The sequence below is a fragment of the Kogia breviceps genome, chromosome 6 (assembly GCF_026419965.1).
Source record: "Kogia breviceps isolate mKogBre1 chromosome 6, mKogBre1 haplotype 1, whole genome shotgun sequence".
In the NCBI taxonomy this organism is placed as follows: Eukaryota; Metazoa; Chordata; class Mammalia; order Artiodactyla; family Physeteridae; genus Kogia; species Kogia breviceps.
This window is the reverse complement of record NC_081315.1, coordinates 114,813,705-114,831,663: the sequence shown is the minus strand read 5'-3', so window position 1 is coordinate 114,831,663 and position 17,959 is coordinate 114,813,705. Positions and strand designations below refer to the sequence as shown.

Genomic DNA, 17,959 nt, shown 5'->3' with positions numbered 1-17,959 from the left:
AAAAATACTGATCATTTAACAATTCAAGCATTATGCACACTACAATGAACAATTATGGCTATTTCTATAATTTGTTAAAGAAGTACATAAAAATTTCTGTAAACTTCAAATTTACTACCAAATTCTATGATTTAAAAAATCAGCCTAAGGCTCAAATTTAAAAGGCCCCCTTTTTGGAGGTCTTCATGATTTCTTATTGTCTTCAAACAAATAACTGTAAAATGCCACATATATGGGAACTTCAAAAAAAAAAGTTATAGCAAATATGTATAAGAATAATAACAGGGTTGGCTAGATGCAATCTGTTAAGAATCAGATGAGAGCTGTGGACCTTTACCTTAGAAAAATAAACAAATGTACAAAATTTGGTATGCAGTTTTGGGGAGCTAAGTGCTGTTACTTTATAGACTGCTTACTAGTACTGACTTGTTGGGTTAGATACAGATGTGTATATAAATAGCTTTGCTTATGGCTGTGAATGACAGCTTTTGGAAGAGATGAAAAAGTCTGTAACTTATGAGAACAAAAAAGTTGAAGCCCCAATGAGGAGGAGTTTTACCAATTTGAGCTGGCTCAAGATCAGTTGGTTCTTTTCTCCAGGGCTCCTTATGAGCCTAACTTCATAAGTAGTTATAAAGTAGCCCTGGTCCTATACAAAATGAATGTTAAAAACAAAAAGTACACACATGTGTCAAGTCTATCTTTTTTGCACAGATAAATTTCTTCACTGATCTCCTTAATTCCATCTTTCTCCCCTCCACAAAGCAACCAGATGATACTACTAATATGTGAGACAGAGCATATTACCCCTTAGCTCAAAAATCCTCCAATGGCTTTCATCTCACTCAGAATAAAAGCCCACATTTTTACAATGATCTCTAATACCCTATATCATTTGGCATCTTTATCTCTGATTTCATCTCCCATGACATTTCCCCTTATTTAGTCTGCTACAGTGACACTGGTCTCCTGCTGTTCTTTGAACATCCCAGGAATACTTCTGATTCAGGGCTGCCTGAAAATGCTCTCCCACCAGACAGAATGACTTGCTTTCTTCATTTTCTTAGACCTTTACTTAAATATCACTTTCTTTGGTCTTCATGGAAGATCACTTTATATAAATGACAACATCTTCCAAGCCTCAATACTTCCTAGATTCTTTCCCTACTTTATTTTTTTCCTGATATTTATCACCATTTAACACACTATATATTATGATTTTCTGACTCCCTCATAGGGATATGAGCTTCACAGAGGCAGGGCTTTTTGTTTTTTTAAGCAAATCTATCTATCTACATATCTATCTTTCTATTTTAATTCACTTGCCTAGAATAGTTCCTGGCACAGTGTAGGTGCTCAATAAATATTAGTATCTAGAAATAGGAATGAATAAATGTAGGAATTTATGCAAGTTCACAAAGCCAATAAGCAACAAAGTTGGCAAAGGACTGAGGGGCAGAACTATTTTAATGTTGAAGTCTATGGTCATTGCAATATCTCAAGCACTATGGGGCAGAGGAAATAGGTAAATGGTGCAAATTACTACAGATGTCTAGAAAGAGCAAATTAAAAACTATTACTGTCTTTGATTCGTTCCACAGTCATTGGAAATATAGATACATTTAAATATCTAAATAATAAAATACAAAACATCAAATTTTTAATGAATAAAGGAATACCATTAAAAATTACACATTCAATCTTCATGATCTCCTCTCCCCTTTCCTCTTCAGGTATGAAAATATTTCGAGTTATAAAAAAATAAAACTTGCTTTCTTAATTTTAGATCGGTGCTTTCTGAGTTATACAACAATGATTTTAAAAATCAAGGAATAAAATTCCATGATGGAACAATGATGTTAAATACCAAACTAAAAAGATTTTTAAAAATTGAGAAAAAAATAACATACCATTTCTTCTTTCTATGTTCATGAATTTGATCTTAATTTACAGATCTTTTACAAGTTTTTGGTAGTTTTATGCACTTTTTTTGGTGGAATTCATTACATTCAAACCAATCAACTGAATTAATCAACACTGGCTCATGTTGTACAGTATGATACAAAATTACAAGAAAAAACATTAAGAAAAAGGGAATGAACGTGAAATGCCTATGTAGAAATAATTTGAGCTATACAGATTACCTGTTCAAGAGGAACATGATTCACCAGGCCACTGACAACTGTTCTTAAGGCTGTTTCTCCAACATCTACCTCTTCTACATACAAAGAATCTGCATCAGGGTGTTTTCTGGCAGTGATGATACAACCGATTCGAAGATCCAGACGGGATACATCAACAGGCTTAGAGTCAGCACTTCCTCCTATTGGTTGTTGTTTTTTCTCCTTTTTCTCTCCTAAAAATATTTATAAATGGATAAACATCAGAAGTAAAAATACACTATGAAAATCTCTATAGCATTGATGCTGGTGAGCTTAAAAGAAAAAAAAAATGAGTGTTTATCTCCTATCTTCATTTAAATAACAGGAAAGAATTATTCATGTCACAATATTTGAACCCTTTTTAAGCTATTTCTCTGTTGAATTAACTGTCTATATCTCTAGTTAAAGATATAGAGTAGATGTTGGTAATCTATAGCTCAAGGGCAAATCCAGCCCACTGCCTGTCAAAAAGTTTTATTGGAACAAAATCATGTTCATTAATTTACATGTTGTCTATGGATACTTTGGTACTATGGCAGAGTGGAGCAGTTGTAACAGAGAGTTTATGGCCAGCAAATAACCTTTTAAAGAGAAAATTTGCCTTTCCCTGAAACAGAAGTGTAGAAAATCCTTTAAGATTTACTGTGACTCTAGAGAGTCACATTTTATTCTGATTATGTTTATAAAATTCTACTTTTATTTATATGCTGATAATATAACTCATATTAGCATAAGATTACTTTAGCCATTGAGTCAAAATGCAACCTGTATAGAGTTCATATTCCTAAAGTTTACATTTAGCCTCTCTGGCAGAAAAAAAATGTAAAACAAAACAAAAACTTATTTACCTCCCAATCTGTAGAGATAAGTTATTATGGCTTGAAAACACTGTTTCTTAACTATTTCTTTGTTTTATCTTTGAACAAATATTTACTCAGATCTAAGGCACTTGAAAAAGTAAGATGAGTGGCCCATTCTAGACAAGCACTAAAAATCTCTTTTAAGAAAGACAGATGGGGGCTTCCGTGGTGGCGCAGTGGTTGAGAGTCCGCCTGCGATGCGGGGGACGCGGGTTCGTGCCCCGGTCCGGGAGGATCCCACATGCTACAGAGCAGCTGGGCCCGTGAGTCATGGCTGCTGGGCCTGCGCATCCGGAGCTTGTGCTCCGCAGTGGGAGAAGCTGCAGCAGTGAGAGGCCCATGTACTGCAAAAAAAAAAAAAAAAAAAAAAAAAAAAAAAAAGACAGATGTATACAGTGAGCATGTGATAAATATTACATACACAAAGAAATATAGAAGCACAGAGAAGAATAATTCTGCGTGGAGTAGGAATAGATTTTGTGTAAAAAACATTCACAATTTACCCTAAGATAGTTTATAAAAGAGGAGGTAGAGCTAATTTAAAATAATGGACAATTTTTACTTTCATTAGCAAATTTTTTAAAAATACCATTTTCCATGTAACATATTAGCAAAGATGTTTTTAAAGAGTAAAAGCCCAAGTGATATAGAAATATATATATATAATTACTATAAAAATCTTCATAGTAGTTATCTTTGAGTGATAAACTATATATTTATTTAAAAATACTACATACATACTACTATAACAGCACAATATAGCTATTTTCATATACATTTTTAAACTTTACTCTCTAGGCATTGAAATACCTTTATCAGGAATCCACATTCCAGAGGTGATTGTAAATATCAAAATCTATACCAAGAACTTTGTTAGTCATCATAAGGGATTTTAGAAATGTTTCATTAACAAATGAGTGATGCTTATAAGTGGCAGTATAGAAAGACTGTATGGGTGCCACAACCCTTGTGTAAGCAGAATTTTGGAATCTGGCAATCTTAGCAGCCAAACACCAATGAAACAGCCTTCTAATCCAGCACCATCCAATATAGTAGCTGCCAACCCCATGTAACTATTTACATTTAAATTTAAAATAATTAAAAATTCAGTTCTTTAGTCATACTAGATACATTTCAAATGTTTAATAGCTGCATGTGGCTACTGTCTGTGTTGGATAATGCAGCTATACAGACAGGAAGTTCTATTGAACAAAGGCATTCTACACCTAGATCTCCATTTGGTTTTCTGTGCTCCCTCCTCCTCCAAAGGAAGATTTTGTTGTCTCATTTGACTAGAAGGTTGACTGACCCTGCAGCCACAGTAACACATCCCCTTTGAGGATGGACTTCACCAAACTTATAAGAACAGGCTGCATGACTGTTCTGTGCCTACTTAATAAAAATCATAAAGTGAAAGAATTAGTCTGAACTGCTTTCTTTGTAACCATACCACCTAGTGGTGAAGTTATGTAGGAGAGGATGTACAGCCCTTAACTTCTAACAGAGGCTACTGATGCTTACCAAAAGGAACTGAGAAGTGCTAAAATGGTTTAGGTTAGCTCACAGATCCCTGAGTCATTTCAGCTTTTCCAAAAGAATTTTAACTGAGTTTAAATACTATGAGAGGCATGTATAATGAATTATAAAAGCACATTTTTAGACATACCTGGGGAAATGAAGTCCAGACAGGAATAAAGGAAAGTTAAATAAAAAAAGGAGTCAGATTTATGATTAGAAAAATAGCTTTAGCAGCAATAGAAGGAAAGACTAGAAAAAATGAGGCCTGAACATTAATTTAGATGAGATCATGAGAACCTGAACTACCTGGTAGCACCTAACAAAGCGGAGGAACAGAGCTGCGCTCAAGATATGTTGTGATGGTAGGAATTAGAGGCATACCTGATTTTATTGTGCTTCCCTTTACTGCATTTTGCAGATACTGCATTATTTACAAATTGAAGGTTTGTGGCAACCCTGCATCAAGCGTCTCTTGGCCCCATTCTTCCAAAAGCATTTGCTCACTTAGTGTCTTTGTGTCACATTTTGGTAATCCTCACAGTATTTCAAACTTTTTCATTATTATTATATTTGTTATGGTGATCTGTGGCTGTGATCTTTGATGTCACTACTGTAACTGTTTGGGGGTACTACAAGCCATGCCCATATAAAATGCTGAACTTAATAAATGTTGTGTGTGTTCTGACTGTCCACCAACAAGCCAACCCGTCTCTCTCCCTCTCCTCAGGCCTCCCTATTCCCTGAGACACAATATTGAAATTAAGCCAATTAATTACCCTACAATGGCCTCTAAGTGTACAAGTGAAAGGAAGAGTCACACATTCTTCACGTTCAAAAGCTAGAAATGATTAAACTTAGTGAGGAAGGCATGTCGAAACCCAAGATAGGCCAAAAGCTGGATCTCTTCTGCCAAACAGCCAAGCAGTGAATGCAAAGAAGTTGAAAAAAAACTGAAAGTGTTACTCCAGTGAAGACATTAACGATAAGAAAGCAAAACAGCCTTATTGTTAATATGGAGAAAGTTTTAGTGGCCTGGATAGAAGAGCACACCAGCCATAACATTCCCTTAAGCCAAAGCGTAACCCAGAGCAAAGCCCTCTCTCTTCAATTCTGTAAAGGCTGAGAGAGATGAGAAATCTGAAAAAAGAAAAGTTTAAAGCTAGCAGTGTTTGGTTCATGAGCTTTAAGGGAAGAAGTTATCTCCGTAACATAAAAATTCAAGGTGAAGCAGCAAGTGCTGATGTAGAAGCTACAGCAAGTTATCCAGAAGATCTAGCTAAGATAATTAATGAAGTGGCTACACTAGACAACAAATTTTCAATGCAGATGAAACAGCCTTCTATTGGAGGAAGATGCCATCTAGGACTTTCATAGCAAGAGAGGAGAAGTCAATGCCTGGCTTCAAAGGACAAGCTGACTCCCTTGCTAGGGGCCAATGTAGCTGGTGACTTGAAGTTGAAGCCAATGCTCATTTACCACTCTGAAAATCCTAGGGCCTTTAAGAATGATGCTAAATCTATTCTGTCTGTGCTCTATAAATGGAACAACAAAGCCTGGATGACAGTATGTCCGTTTACAACATGGTTTACAAAATATTTTAAGCCCACTGTTGAGACTTTCAGCTCACAAGAATGATTCCTTTCAAAATGTTACTGCTCACTGACAATGCACCTGGTCACCTAAGAGCTCTCATAACGATGTACAATGAGATTAAGGTTGTTTTCACACCTGTTAACACAACAGCCATGCTATAGCCCACGGATCAAGAAGTTTGACTTTCCAGTCTTATTTTTTTAAGAAGTATATTTTTTAAAGCTATAGCTGCCATACATAGTGATTTCTCTGATGGATTTAAGCAAACTAAATTGAAAACCTCTGGAAAGGATTCACCATTCTAGATGCCATTAAGAACATTTGTGATTCATGGAAAGAGGTCAAATATCAACAGTAACAGGAGTCTGGATGAAGCTGATTCCAATCCTGATGTATAACTTGCGGGGTTCAAGACTGCAGCGGAGGAAGGAACTGCAGATGTGGTGGAAATAGCAAGAGAATTTGAATTAGAAGTGGAGCCTGAAGATGTGACTAAATTGCTACAATCTCATGATAAAATTTTAATGGATAAGGAGTTGCTTCTAATGGATGAACAAAGAAAGTGGTTTCTTGATATGGAATCAACTCCTGATGAAGATGCTGTGAAGATTGTTGAGGATAACAAAGGATTTAGAATATTACATAAACTTAGTTGATAAAGCAATGGCAGGGTTTGAGAAGACTGACTCCAATTTGGAAAGAAATTCTACTGTGGGTAAAATGCTATGAAACAGCATGTGTGCTACGGAGAAATAGTTTGTGAGAGGAAGATTCAATCAGTACAGCAAATTTCATTGTTGTCTTATTTTAAGAAACTACCACAGCCCCCCCAGCCTTCAGTAATCATGAGCCTGATCAGTTAGCAGCCCTCAACATTGAGAAAAGACTCTCCCCAAGCAAAAAGATGATGACTTGCTGAAGGTTCAGATGATGGTTAGCATGTTTTAGCAATAAAGTATTTTTAATTAAGTTATATACACTATTATTTTTAGACACACTGCTATTGAACATTTAATAGACTACGGTATAGTATAAACATAACTTTCATATGTACTAGGAAACCAAAAAATTCTTGTGACTTGCTTTCTTATGATATTTGCTTTATTGCAAGGACCTGGAACTGAACCTGCAATATCTCCAAGGTATGCTTGTATAGGCTTTGGTAGCCAATTAAATATGAAATTGAGGGACAGGGACAAGTTAAGTTTGACTCTAAGATTTCTACTCTAGTTGCCTAAGTGGATTGTGATATACTTTGCACTTCAGATATTAATGGGTTCCTAAAACTTTAACACCTCCATGCTAGTTCAGAAATTCTGCTTTGACTGGAATATCCCTTTCCTATCTTCACAACTGGTTCTAAGCTAACTTTCTACCTGTGATTTCTCTAAACTATCCCCTATATATACACCTAAATTCAGTCATACCAAACTACACATGGGCCTCTATACTTAATCTCTACTTTGTTTTTAGTTATGCTGGTCCCTCTACCTCAAATGCCACACTCTTATCCTGTCATCCTTTAGAGCCCAGGTTCTATGTTCCATTATCCTATTGTTCCTAACTTTAGTTCATAAAAGTCTGAACTTTCTTCTTGACGCCATTATTATCAAAAATGCTGACATCTGATAAACGAGTCAAGTGCCAAATAACTTCAACTGTTCAAAAATACCTTTCTTTTCAATTTTCTCTTTCATCTTTTCTTCTTCTCCTCCTCCTCCTTTTATCTGCTCTTTGGCACCAGAAGATATGGCTGTTATTGGTATAGACTGTATCACATTTTCAGAAACTGCAGAATCAGCTTGCAGTGGAATACCAGATGGGAATGGTATCTGTTTTACTGAGAGAGAAAATGAAAATAATGTCATTTATGTTAAACAACAAACAAATGGAAAACTGTGAATAACAAATATGAACTCTATTTTTTTTAATTTAAATATAGTTGTACAATATTATATGTTACAGGTTACAATATAGTGATTCACAATTTTTAAACATTATACTCCATTTAGTTATTATAAAATATTGTCTATATTCCCCATGATGTACAATATATCCTTGTAGCTTATTTTATACACAATAGTTTGCACCCCTTAATCACAAACTCCTATTTTGCCCCTCCCCCTTCCCCTCATCCTGAGTGGTAACCACTGGTTTGTTTTCTCAATCTGTCAGCTTCTTTTTTATTATATTCACTAGTTTGTTATAATTTTTAGATTCCCCCTATAAGTGATACAGTATTTGCCTTTTTCTGTCTGACTCATTTCACTCAGCATAATACCCTCTGAGTCCACCCATGTTGCTGCAAATGGCAAAATTTCACGCTTTTTTATGGCTGAGCAGTACTCCACTGTGTATATACTACATCTTCTTTATCCATTCATTTGTTGATGGACATTTAAGTTGCTTCCATATCTTGGCAATCATAAACAATGCTGCTATGAACATTGGGGTGCAGGTATCTTTTTGAATTAGTGTTTTTGGTTTTTTGGATATATAACTAGGAGTGGAACTGCTTGGTCATATGGTAGAACATGAACTCTTCTTAAAAAGGAAATTCAGTGTGTATGATTATCAAGTCTCTACTATCTGAGACTGTAGAAAGGCTGCCAAGAAATTAAGTTTATTTTCACCATAAAAGAATAAAAACTGTCCCAGGGCTATTAAATTGAACAATCAACTGAAAAGATGTTTTAGTAACAATCATTTTTACATCAGAAGTAATGGAGAGACAGCAGCATTATTTGCCCATAATTCTGTTTCAAAAAACATTTTAAAGAAGTAAAGAAAATTGCTCCAGCAATGTTAAAAACATACTCACTGCCTAGTGAACATGGAAGAATATAATCTTGTGAGGGATTTTGATGTGGCTTATATTTCAGCCAATATTCAAACCACTTTTCAGAGGTATTTTTAAAGTTCTTTGAAGGCTTCTTTTAGTAATATGAAGTTCCATCTACCTCTATTTTGTTTCGCCAAGACAGAATTCAGTACTTTAATTCAAACTGTTTTAGTGTTTTATTAAGATCACAGTTTAAAAGTTTAATGTTTACAGGGCAATCTTCCAGAACTGGGAGAAATGAAAAGCAGTTTTACACTGCTAATATTTTAGCTGTTTCTTTTAATTTTGTACCTGTATTCCAAATCTCCTAATCTTGGAAAACATCAACTATTTTCCAGTGACAAATAATATTCTCTCCAGTTGATAGTTTTAAGCATGCATTATTGGTTTTTTTCCTCTTACTTTTACTTAGCTAGGGTAGAATGTATACTAGAGCATTCAGAATAACTTAGTGACAGAATAAAGGTCAAAAGGGATTGGTAAGACAGGGTTTCACTACACCTGGGCCTCCTTAATTCACCCAGGAAGGATTTTCTACAATATAATCAAATGTTTTTCCATGTGGTACTTTGAAATTATAATAGAACTATTCTAACTATGAATGTCATTTTATAATAATGTGAATTTACCTAGAAACCTTTAAAATAATTCAATAAAAATGTTCATTTTTTAACATAATTTTTGGAATGATAATTATATGCTGGCTTGGGTAACTTAACAATAGTATTTGATTTCAGGCAAATGACTATACATCTCTAAGCTTCAATGTGTAAAGCAAGGATATTTGTATATATGTAATTTTAAGGATAAAATATATAACGTATATGAAGCACTTGGCACGTAGTGCCTGGCATAAAGCAAAACTTAGTAAATGTTAACTAAATATTATTATGGCTTATTTTCAACAACTATATAGTGACATAGTTGATGATGATCAAGGGAATAGTGATGATCAAGTTTAACAGGAATAGTGATGATCACAGTACAGAGATTAGAAGTACAGCTTTCTGAACTCCAGCTTTGATACTTTTTGCATGATCTTAGGCAAGATCATTTATTTGCATTTTCTAAGTCTGTATTTTCTCTTCAATATAAGAGGATAAATGCATGAATGCGTGAGTAACCAAGCATAAAACCGAACTTAATAAACAATATAATAATTATTATTATGAATAAAAACCTATCATTTCTGTAATTAATCACCTCCATTTTGAATTTCTGCCTTAATTAGCTCTTGTTTCAATTCTTCAATTTCTTTCTTCAATTTAGCATTTTCAACTCGAAGTTTCTTCTCTTCTCTCAAAGTGGCCTGCAAAACTGGGATCAAGAACAACCAGTTAAGATATAGCTATTTTTTCTAAAAGGTTTCTTATGGATACTACTTAAAAAAAGCATAGCCAGTTTAAACAAAGCTAGTAACCAAATGTTTGGCCAGTTTCTTTAAATATGTTTAGTATTTATTAAACTAACATGATATTTAAAAGAGAGAAAAAGGGAAAAAAATCTGTGAAGTAATAACAACATAAAAGGTTTTGTTTATCAATCATTTTCCTAGCTTTTATAAAAATTCTTATGAACCTGGCTCAGAGTGTCAGTAACAGGTTAACTGTAAGAAAGAGAGACAAATATTAGACATATTAAACTTTAAAAAAAGTCTAAGATCTAATAATGATACCAAACAATAAAAAAAAATTCTCATTTCTTCCTTTTTAGTGATTACCTTGTAAAAGGAACTGAATAATCTTTTACTCCTAATGTCTCAAAAGTTAAGCTGGTCAAATAATTAATGAATGAAATAACTTCAAAGATTTGCTCAACATGTAATATGTGTGTTCAAGGTCAGCAATAAGGTATACAAAAATATAAAAGAAAAACAGTGATTCTCGGTGGGATTGGTACTGCTCCCTAGGTGGGATTTTGAAAATCTGTGGGAGTATTTTTTGTTGTCACAAATAATGGGAGTCATTACTGGCATTTGTTAGGCAGGGGTCAGGGATGCCAGATGTCCTGCAATATGCTAAATATTCCAGTAAAATGAAGAACCGTCTTACATTCTGCAGGATTTTGCAGTGACCCACTGTACATTTGTATAAGTGAAAATCCTGTTAATTATTTGAGCCTAGATCCTAATTACTTTTTATATATAAACATTCTTAAACATTTTCATTATACTCTGAATTTTCTAGGAATCAAGTACCAAGTAAATCAAGAGTAGACTGTACTTTGTTTTGTTCAAGAGCTTTACAAAAAGAATCATTCATCATTCTGAGTAAATCAAAAACATGACTGAAAGCTGCTTTTGGTATCTGAGTTGTCTATACAAAGGCACACTACTGTATCAATCTGTATTATACCTGTTGCATTTTTGGTGATACCATGTATGTGAAACATGTAGCATGTGAACCTCTCATATGTCAGGCAGTATAGTCCTGCCTAAGTATTTACTTATTTAAATACACATTTTTGTTATTACTATTCACAAATTACTTTCTTTTTAATTCTCCTCTATATTACAAATATCTCTAATCTCTTCATCTTACTAATGAAAAGAAATATTATGAATTTTTAAAAATAGGAAAAATCCTTTTAAAATTTTAAGAAAAATAATAACAATGTGTATAAAACATTATAAAAATAATTAAAACTATTTAAAATTTAAAAAATTGATAATGGGAAAAATTTTTAGAGAATGAATGTAGGATTCTATAAGCCATTCAGTTTTATGTAGTAAAGAAAAGCATTTATTTCTATAAGTGATGGTAAAGATTCTGGAATTCTTAAAACATTAACATTGGCTATTGAGAAATAAAATATACTTAAACTAACAAAACAGAAAACAATCTAAATTTTAAAAGCAGAAATTCAGATTTGATATTTTTTGTATGCATCACAGCAATTTCCATGTAAAACTTAAGCACTGGAAAAAATGTAAAAATAATTTCAGAAAATACCCTAGCAGAGAGTAATGTGAAAGTATACATTTTCTTCTATACAAGGTTAGAGGAGATATCTGAGTTCATATTTGACTCCACTCAATTTTATTCATTTTTAATCTCTAATTCTATACCAACTTATTTTAAGTATTTTCTTTTATCAGTCTTGAAATAATACATTGTTTTCTCTAAATATCACATATTCACTATACACCAATTCTAACTTATCTTAATCCTATATTATTTCACTCATAATTGTACTATTAAAGGAATATAGAGCTCATCATCAAGTTTGTGAAGTAATAATATATGCAATAAACATATATATATTTTTTTGCTCTGTCAATATGTGAATTCATTTTAAGTTATCTCCCTAGAAAATTTAAACTTTCAAATTTCCTTACTTGCTTTCTCCTTAAGAAGAGCAACTTGCTGCTTAAGATATTCAATAATTTGATCTGCCTCAGCACCCTTCTGTTCCAGTCTCTTGAGAACAGCATCACTGGTTGCCATTTTTGCCAAGAAACGGCAGAAAATCCTAAGTGAAAAAATGAAAGTGATACATTATACTGTAGAATGAATAAATTTATTGTACAGGACACCATGAACAAGCAGTCTGAGACAAAAAACATTTTCTACTGTAACAATGTTAGAAAAATACTCTTCCTCTGAAGAGCAACAAACCAAACAAGAGGCAGAAATGTTAATAGATTAAATCCTCATTCTGTTTGGAAAAGAAAATCAATTTTTTCCTAAAATCGTAAAAACATGCTATTTAACCATATTTTAGGTTGGAAAGTTTTAAAGAAAGCTTTAAAATACTACAGAATATGATGACATAAGATAGGAACACTAAGGGACAGACTAACAACAACCTTAACTAAGGAATAACTGAGTACCACACCTGAGTTCCAAAGTAAAGACAATTGCTGAATTCCTTCTTTGTATGTTTCTTTCATATATTGGATATTTCTACTATTTAATTATGTACAAACTTACACATAAGGAAGAACATGTAAACTAGAAAAGACAAATATTAAAAGAAAAAGATCGACAAATAGGAAAACACCAATATTAAACACATACCTACTCAGAAATAATATCAGTATATATATACTGTATCCTTTGTAAAAAAGATTGAATTAGAATTTTAACTTTATAATAATGCATAGAAATTAGAAAACATGATATCAATATGCACAAAAATGCATATATAAGCAAAATTCTGAGATTAATTCATCATGTTAAAGTTCTAACTGCCAAATGTTAAAACAAATAGTCACACTCAGAAAAGACACAGTTAATCATTAACAATACTATGAACTGCTCTTTGTCCCTAATTTAACATCAATTTATAATCCAAAGTATGCCACAAGCATTGCTGAAATAATTCTAATTTTAAATAAACGATGCACACTCAATAAACGGTGAAATTTTTTGATAAAAATATTGGCTAGTAGTGGACAAGACTGCTTTAAAATTTCAAATTATTGGGCAATAACCATCCTATATAAAGAACATTCTAAGATATTTACTTTTTTTATAAAAAGAAAAACCCAAAAAAACTTTATGGTAAAGTTGACAATTTATGATATGGAAGTAATTTTAAAAACCCTATAAAAATAAAGTTGCTAGTAATGAAGAAAATATAAATGGGGGGGGTGGTTAACCTGGAAAAGTCACACTAAACTCCTCAATGGACTATTATTTAAGTTTAGAAAATGCAGAGGAAAAAAGTTACAAAAATGAAAATGAATACATAACCTTTTAAATTCTGCCAATTTTTACCACAAGTGAATACAGAATACCCTGTTGTTCCTCAAATGTCTACAAAGCCAGAATCTTAGAGAGAACAATGTTAGTAACAGAGAAATGTTAGTGGAAAACACATCCACATATGTAAGCCATGAAGTCTTAAAATAAAGAATAGAGAAGGATCCTACGCAACCATTTTTAGTTTTTTAAGGAACCTCCATATTTTTCTCCATAGTGGCTCCATCAATTTACATTCCCACCAACACTGCAAGTGGGTTCCCTTTTCTCCACACCCTCTCCAGCATTTGTTTGTAGATTTTCTGATGATGCCCATTCTAACTGGTGTGATGTGATACCTCATTGTAGTTTTGATTTGCATTTCTCTAATAATTAGTGATGTTGAGCAGCTTTTCATGTGCTTCTTGGCCATCTGTATGTCTTCTTTGAAGAAATGCCTATTTAGGTCTTCTGCACAGTTTTGGATTGGGTTGATTGCTTTTTTAATATTGAGCTGCATAAGCTGTATATATATTTTGAAGATTAATCCTTTGTCCGTTGATTCGTTTGCAAATATTTTCTCCCATTCTGTGGGTTGTCATTTCATCTTTTTTATGGTTTCCTTTGCCGTGCAAAAGCTTTTAAGTTTCATTAAGTCCCATTTGTTTATTTTTGTTTTTATTTCCATTACTCTAGGAGGTGGATCAAAAAAGATCTTGCTATGATTTATGTCAAAGAGTGTTCTTCCTATGTTTCCCTCTAAGAGTTTTATAGTGTCCGGTCTTACATTTAGGTCTCAAATCCATTTTAAGTTTATTTTTGTGTATGGTGTTAGGGAGTGTTCTAATTTCGTTCTTTTACATGTAGTTGTCCAGTTTTCCCAGCACCACTTATTGAAGAGACTGTCTCTTCTCCATTGTATATCCTTGCCTCCTTTGTCATAGATTAGTTGACCATAGATGTGTGGGTTTATCTCTGGGCTTTCTATATTGTTCCATTATCTATGTTTCTGTTTTTGTGCCAGTACCATACTGTCTTGATTACTGTAGCTTTGTAGTATAGTCTGAAGTCTGGGAGTCTGATTCCTCCAGCTCCATTTTTTTCCCTCAACACTGCTTTGGTTACTCAGGGTCTTTTGTGTCTCCATACAAATTTTAAGATGTTTTGTTCTACTTCCGTAAAAAATGCCATTGGTCATTTGACAGGGATTGCATTGAAGCTGTAGATTGCTGTGGGTGGTATAGTTATTTTCACAATATTGAGTTTTCCAATCCAAGAACATGGTATATCTCTCCATCTGTTGGTACCATCTTTAATTTCTTTCATCAGTGCCTTATAGTATTCTGCATACAGGTCTTTTGTCTCCCTAGGTAGGTTTATTCCTAGGTATTTAATTCTTTTTGTTGCAATGGTAAATGGGAGTGTTTCCTTAATTTTTCATTCAGATATTTCATCATTACTGTATAGGAAAGCAAGGGATTTCTGGGCATTAATTTTGTATCCTGCAACTTTACCAAATTTATTGATTACCTCTAGTAGTTTTGTGGTGGCATATTTAGGATTCTCTATGTATAGTGTCATGTCATCTGCAAACAGTGACAGTTTTACTTCTTCTTTTCCAGTTTGTATTCCTTTTATTTCTTTTTCTTCTCTGATTGCCGTGGCTAGGACTTCCAAGACTATGTTGAATAATAGTGGTGAGAGTGGACATGCTTGTCTTGTTCCTGATCTTAGAGGAAATGCTTTCAGTTTTTCATCATTGAGAATGATTTTTGCTGTGGTTTTGTCATATATGGCCTTTATTATGTTAAGGTAGGTTCCCTCTATGCCCACTTCCTGGAGAGTTATCATAAATCGGTTTGAATTTTGTTAAAAGCTTTTTCTGCACCTACTGAGATGATCATATGGTTTTTATTCTTCAATTTGTTAATATGGTGTATCACATTGATTGATTTACATATTATGAAGAATCCTTGCACCCCTGGGATAAATCCCACTTGATCATGGTGTACGATTCTTTTAATGTGTTGTTGGATTCTGTTTGTTAGTATTTTGTTGAGGATTTTTGAATCTCTATTCATCAGTGATATTGGTCTGTAATTTTTGTTTGTGTATTATCTTTGTCTGGTTTCGGTATCAGGGTAAGGGTGGCCTCATAGAATGAGTTTGGGAATGTTCCTTCCTCTGCAATGTTTTGGAAGAGTTTGAGAAGGATGGGTGTTAGCTCTTCTCTAGATGTTTGATAGAATTCACCTGTCAAGCCATCTGGTCCTGGACTTTTGTTTGTTGGAAGATTTTTAATCAGAGTTTCAATTTCATTACTTGTGATTGGTCTGTTCATATTTCCTATTACTTCCTGGTTCAGTCTTGAAAGGTTACACCTTTCTAAGAATTTGTCCATTTCTTCCAGGTTGTCCATTTTATTGGCACAGAGTTGCTTGTAGTAGTCTGTCTCCTTCTTTTTCTTGATGAGTCTGGCTAATGGTTTATCAATTTTATCTTCTCAAAAAAGCAGCTTTTAGTTTCACTGATCTTTGCTATTGTTTTCCTTGTTTCTATTGCATTTATTTCTGCTCTGATCTTTACGATTTTTCTCCTTCTGCTAACCTTGGGTTTTGTTTGCTCTTCATTCTCTCGTTCTTTTGGGTGTAAGGTTAGATTGTTTATTTGACATATTTCTTGTTTCTTGAGGTAGGCTTGTATAGCTATAAACTTCCCTCTTAGTACTGCTTTTGCTGCACCCCATAGGTTTTGGATCGTCGTGTGTTGTTATTTGTCTCTAGGTATTTTTTAATTTCTTCAGTGATCTCTTGGTTATTTAGTAATGTATTATTTAGTCTCCATGTGTTTGCGTTTTTTTACGTTGTTTTCCCTGTAATTCATTTCTAACCTCATAGCATTGTGGTCAGAAAAGATGCTTGATATGATTTCAATTTTCTTAAATTTACTGTGGCTTGATTTGTGACCCAGGATGTGCTCTATCCTGGAGAATGTTCCATACACACTTGACAAGAAAGTATGATCTGCTGTTTTTGGATGGAATGTCCTATAAATATCAATTAAATCTATCTGGTCTACTGTGTCATTTAAAGTTTCTGTTTCCTTATTTATTTTCATTTTGGATGATGTGTCCATTGGTTTAGTGATGTGTTAAAGTCCCCTACTATTACTGTGTTACTGTCGATTTCCTCTTTTATAGCTGTTAGCAGTTGCCTTATGTATTGAGCTTCTCCTATGTTGGGTGCTTATATATTTATAATTGTTATATGTTTTATTGGATTGATCCCTTGATCATTATGTAGTATCCTTCCTTGTCTCTTGTAACATTCTTTATTTTAAAGTCTATTTTATCTGATATGAGTATAGCTACTCCAGCTTTTGATTTCCATTTGCATGGAATATCTTTTTCCATCCCCTCACTTTCAGTTTGTATGTGTCCCTAGGTCTGAAGTGGGTCTCTTGTAGACAGCATATAGATGGGTCTTGTTTTTGTATCCATTCAGCGAGCCTGTGTCTTTTGGTTGGAGCATTTAATCATTCATGTTTAAGGTAATTATCGATATGTATGTTCCTATGACCATTTTCTTAATTGTTTTGGGGAGTCTTTTTCTTGTGTTTCCCGCTGAGAGAAGTTTCTTTAGCATTTGTTGTAAAGCTGGTTTGGTGGTGCTGAATTCTCTTAGCTTTTGCTTGTCTGAAAAGCTTTTGACTTCACTATCGAATGTGAATGGAATCTTTGCTGGGTAGAGTAATCCTGGTTGTATGTTTTTCTCTTTCATCACTTTAAGTACATCCTGCCAGTCCCTTTTGGCCTGCAGAGTTTCTGCCGAAAAATGAGCTGATAACCTTACAGGGATTCCTTTGTATGTTATTTTTTTGTTTTTCCCTTGCTGCTTTTAATATTTTTTCTTTGAATTTAATTTTTGTTAGTTTGATTAATATGTCTTGGTGTGTTTTTCCTAGAGTTTATCCTGTATGGGACTCTCTGTGCTTCCTGGACTTGGGTGACTATTTCCTTTCCCATGTTAGGGAAGTTTTCAACTATAATCTCTTCAAATATTAGACCCTTTCTTTTTCTCTTCTTCTGGGACCCCTATAATTCGAATGTGGTGTGTTTAGTGTTGTCCCAGAGGTCTCTGAGATTGTCTTCAATTCTTTTCATTCTTTTTTCTTTATTCTGCTCCTCAGCAGTTATTTCCACCATTTTGTCTTCCAGCTCACTTATTCGTTATTCTGCCTCAGTTATTCTGATATTGATTCCTTCTAGTGTATTTTTCATTTCAGTTATTGTGTTCTTTC

General features: G+C 33.6%; 1 protein-coding gene across 1 annotated transcript in view; it reads right to left on the bottom strand.

Moving 5' to 3' along the window:
* The window catches only part of AIMP1 (aminoacyl tRNA synthetase complex interacting multifunctional protein 1), a 34,031-nt gene that overhangs the window by 10,169 nt on the left and 5,903 nt on the right, over nt 1-17,959 (bottom strand). The window contains exons 2-5 of the mRNA XM_059065839.2: nt 12,313-12,446; nt 10,179-10,292; nt 7,806-7,973; nt 2,145-2,356 (exon numbers count right to left, since the gene is read on the bottom strand). Of these exons, the coding sequence (XP_058921822.1) occupies nt 2,145-2,356; nt 7,806-7,973; nt 10,179-10,292; nt 12,313-12,446 (628 nt within the window). The remainder of the gene's footprint in view (nt 1-2,144; nt 2,357-7,805; nt 7,974-10,178; nt 10,293-12,312; nt 12,447-17,959) is intronic.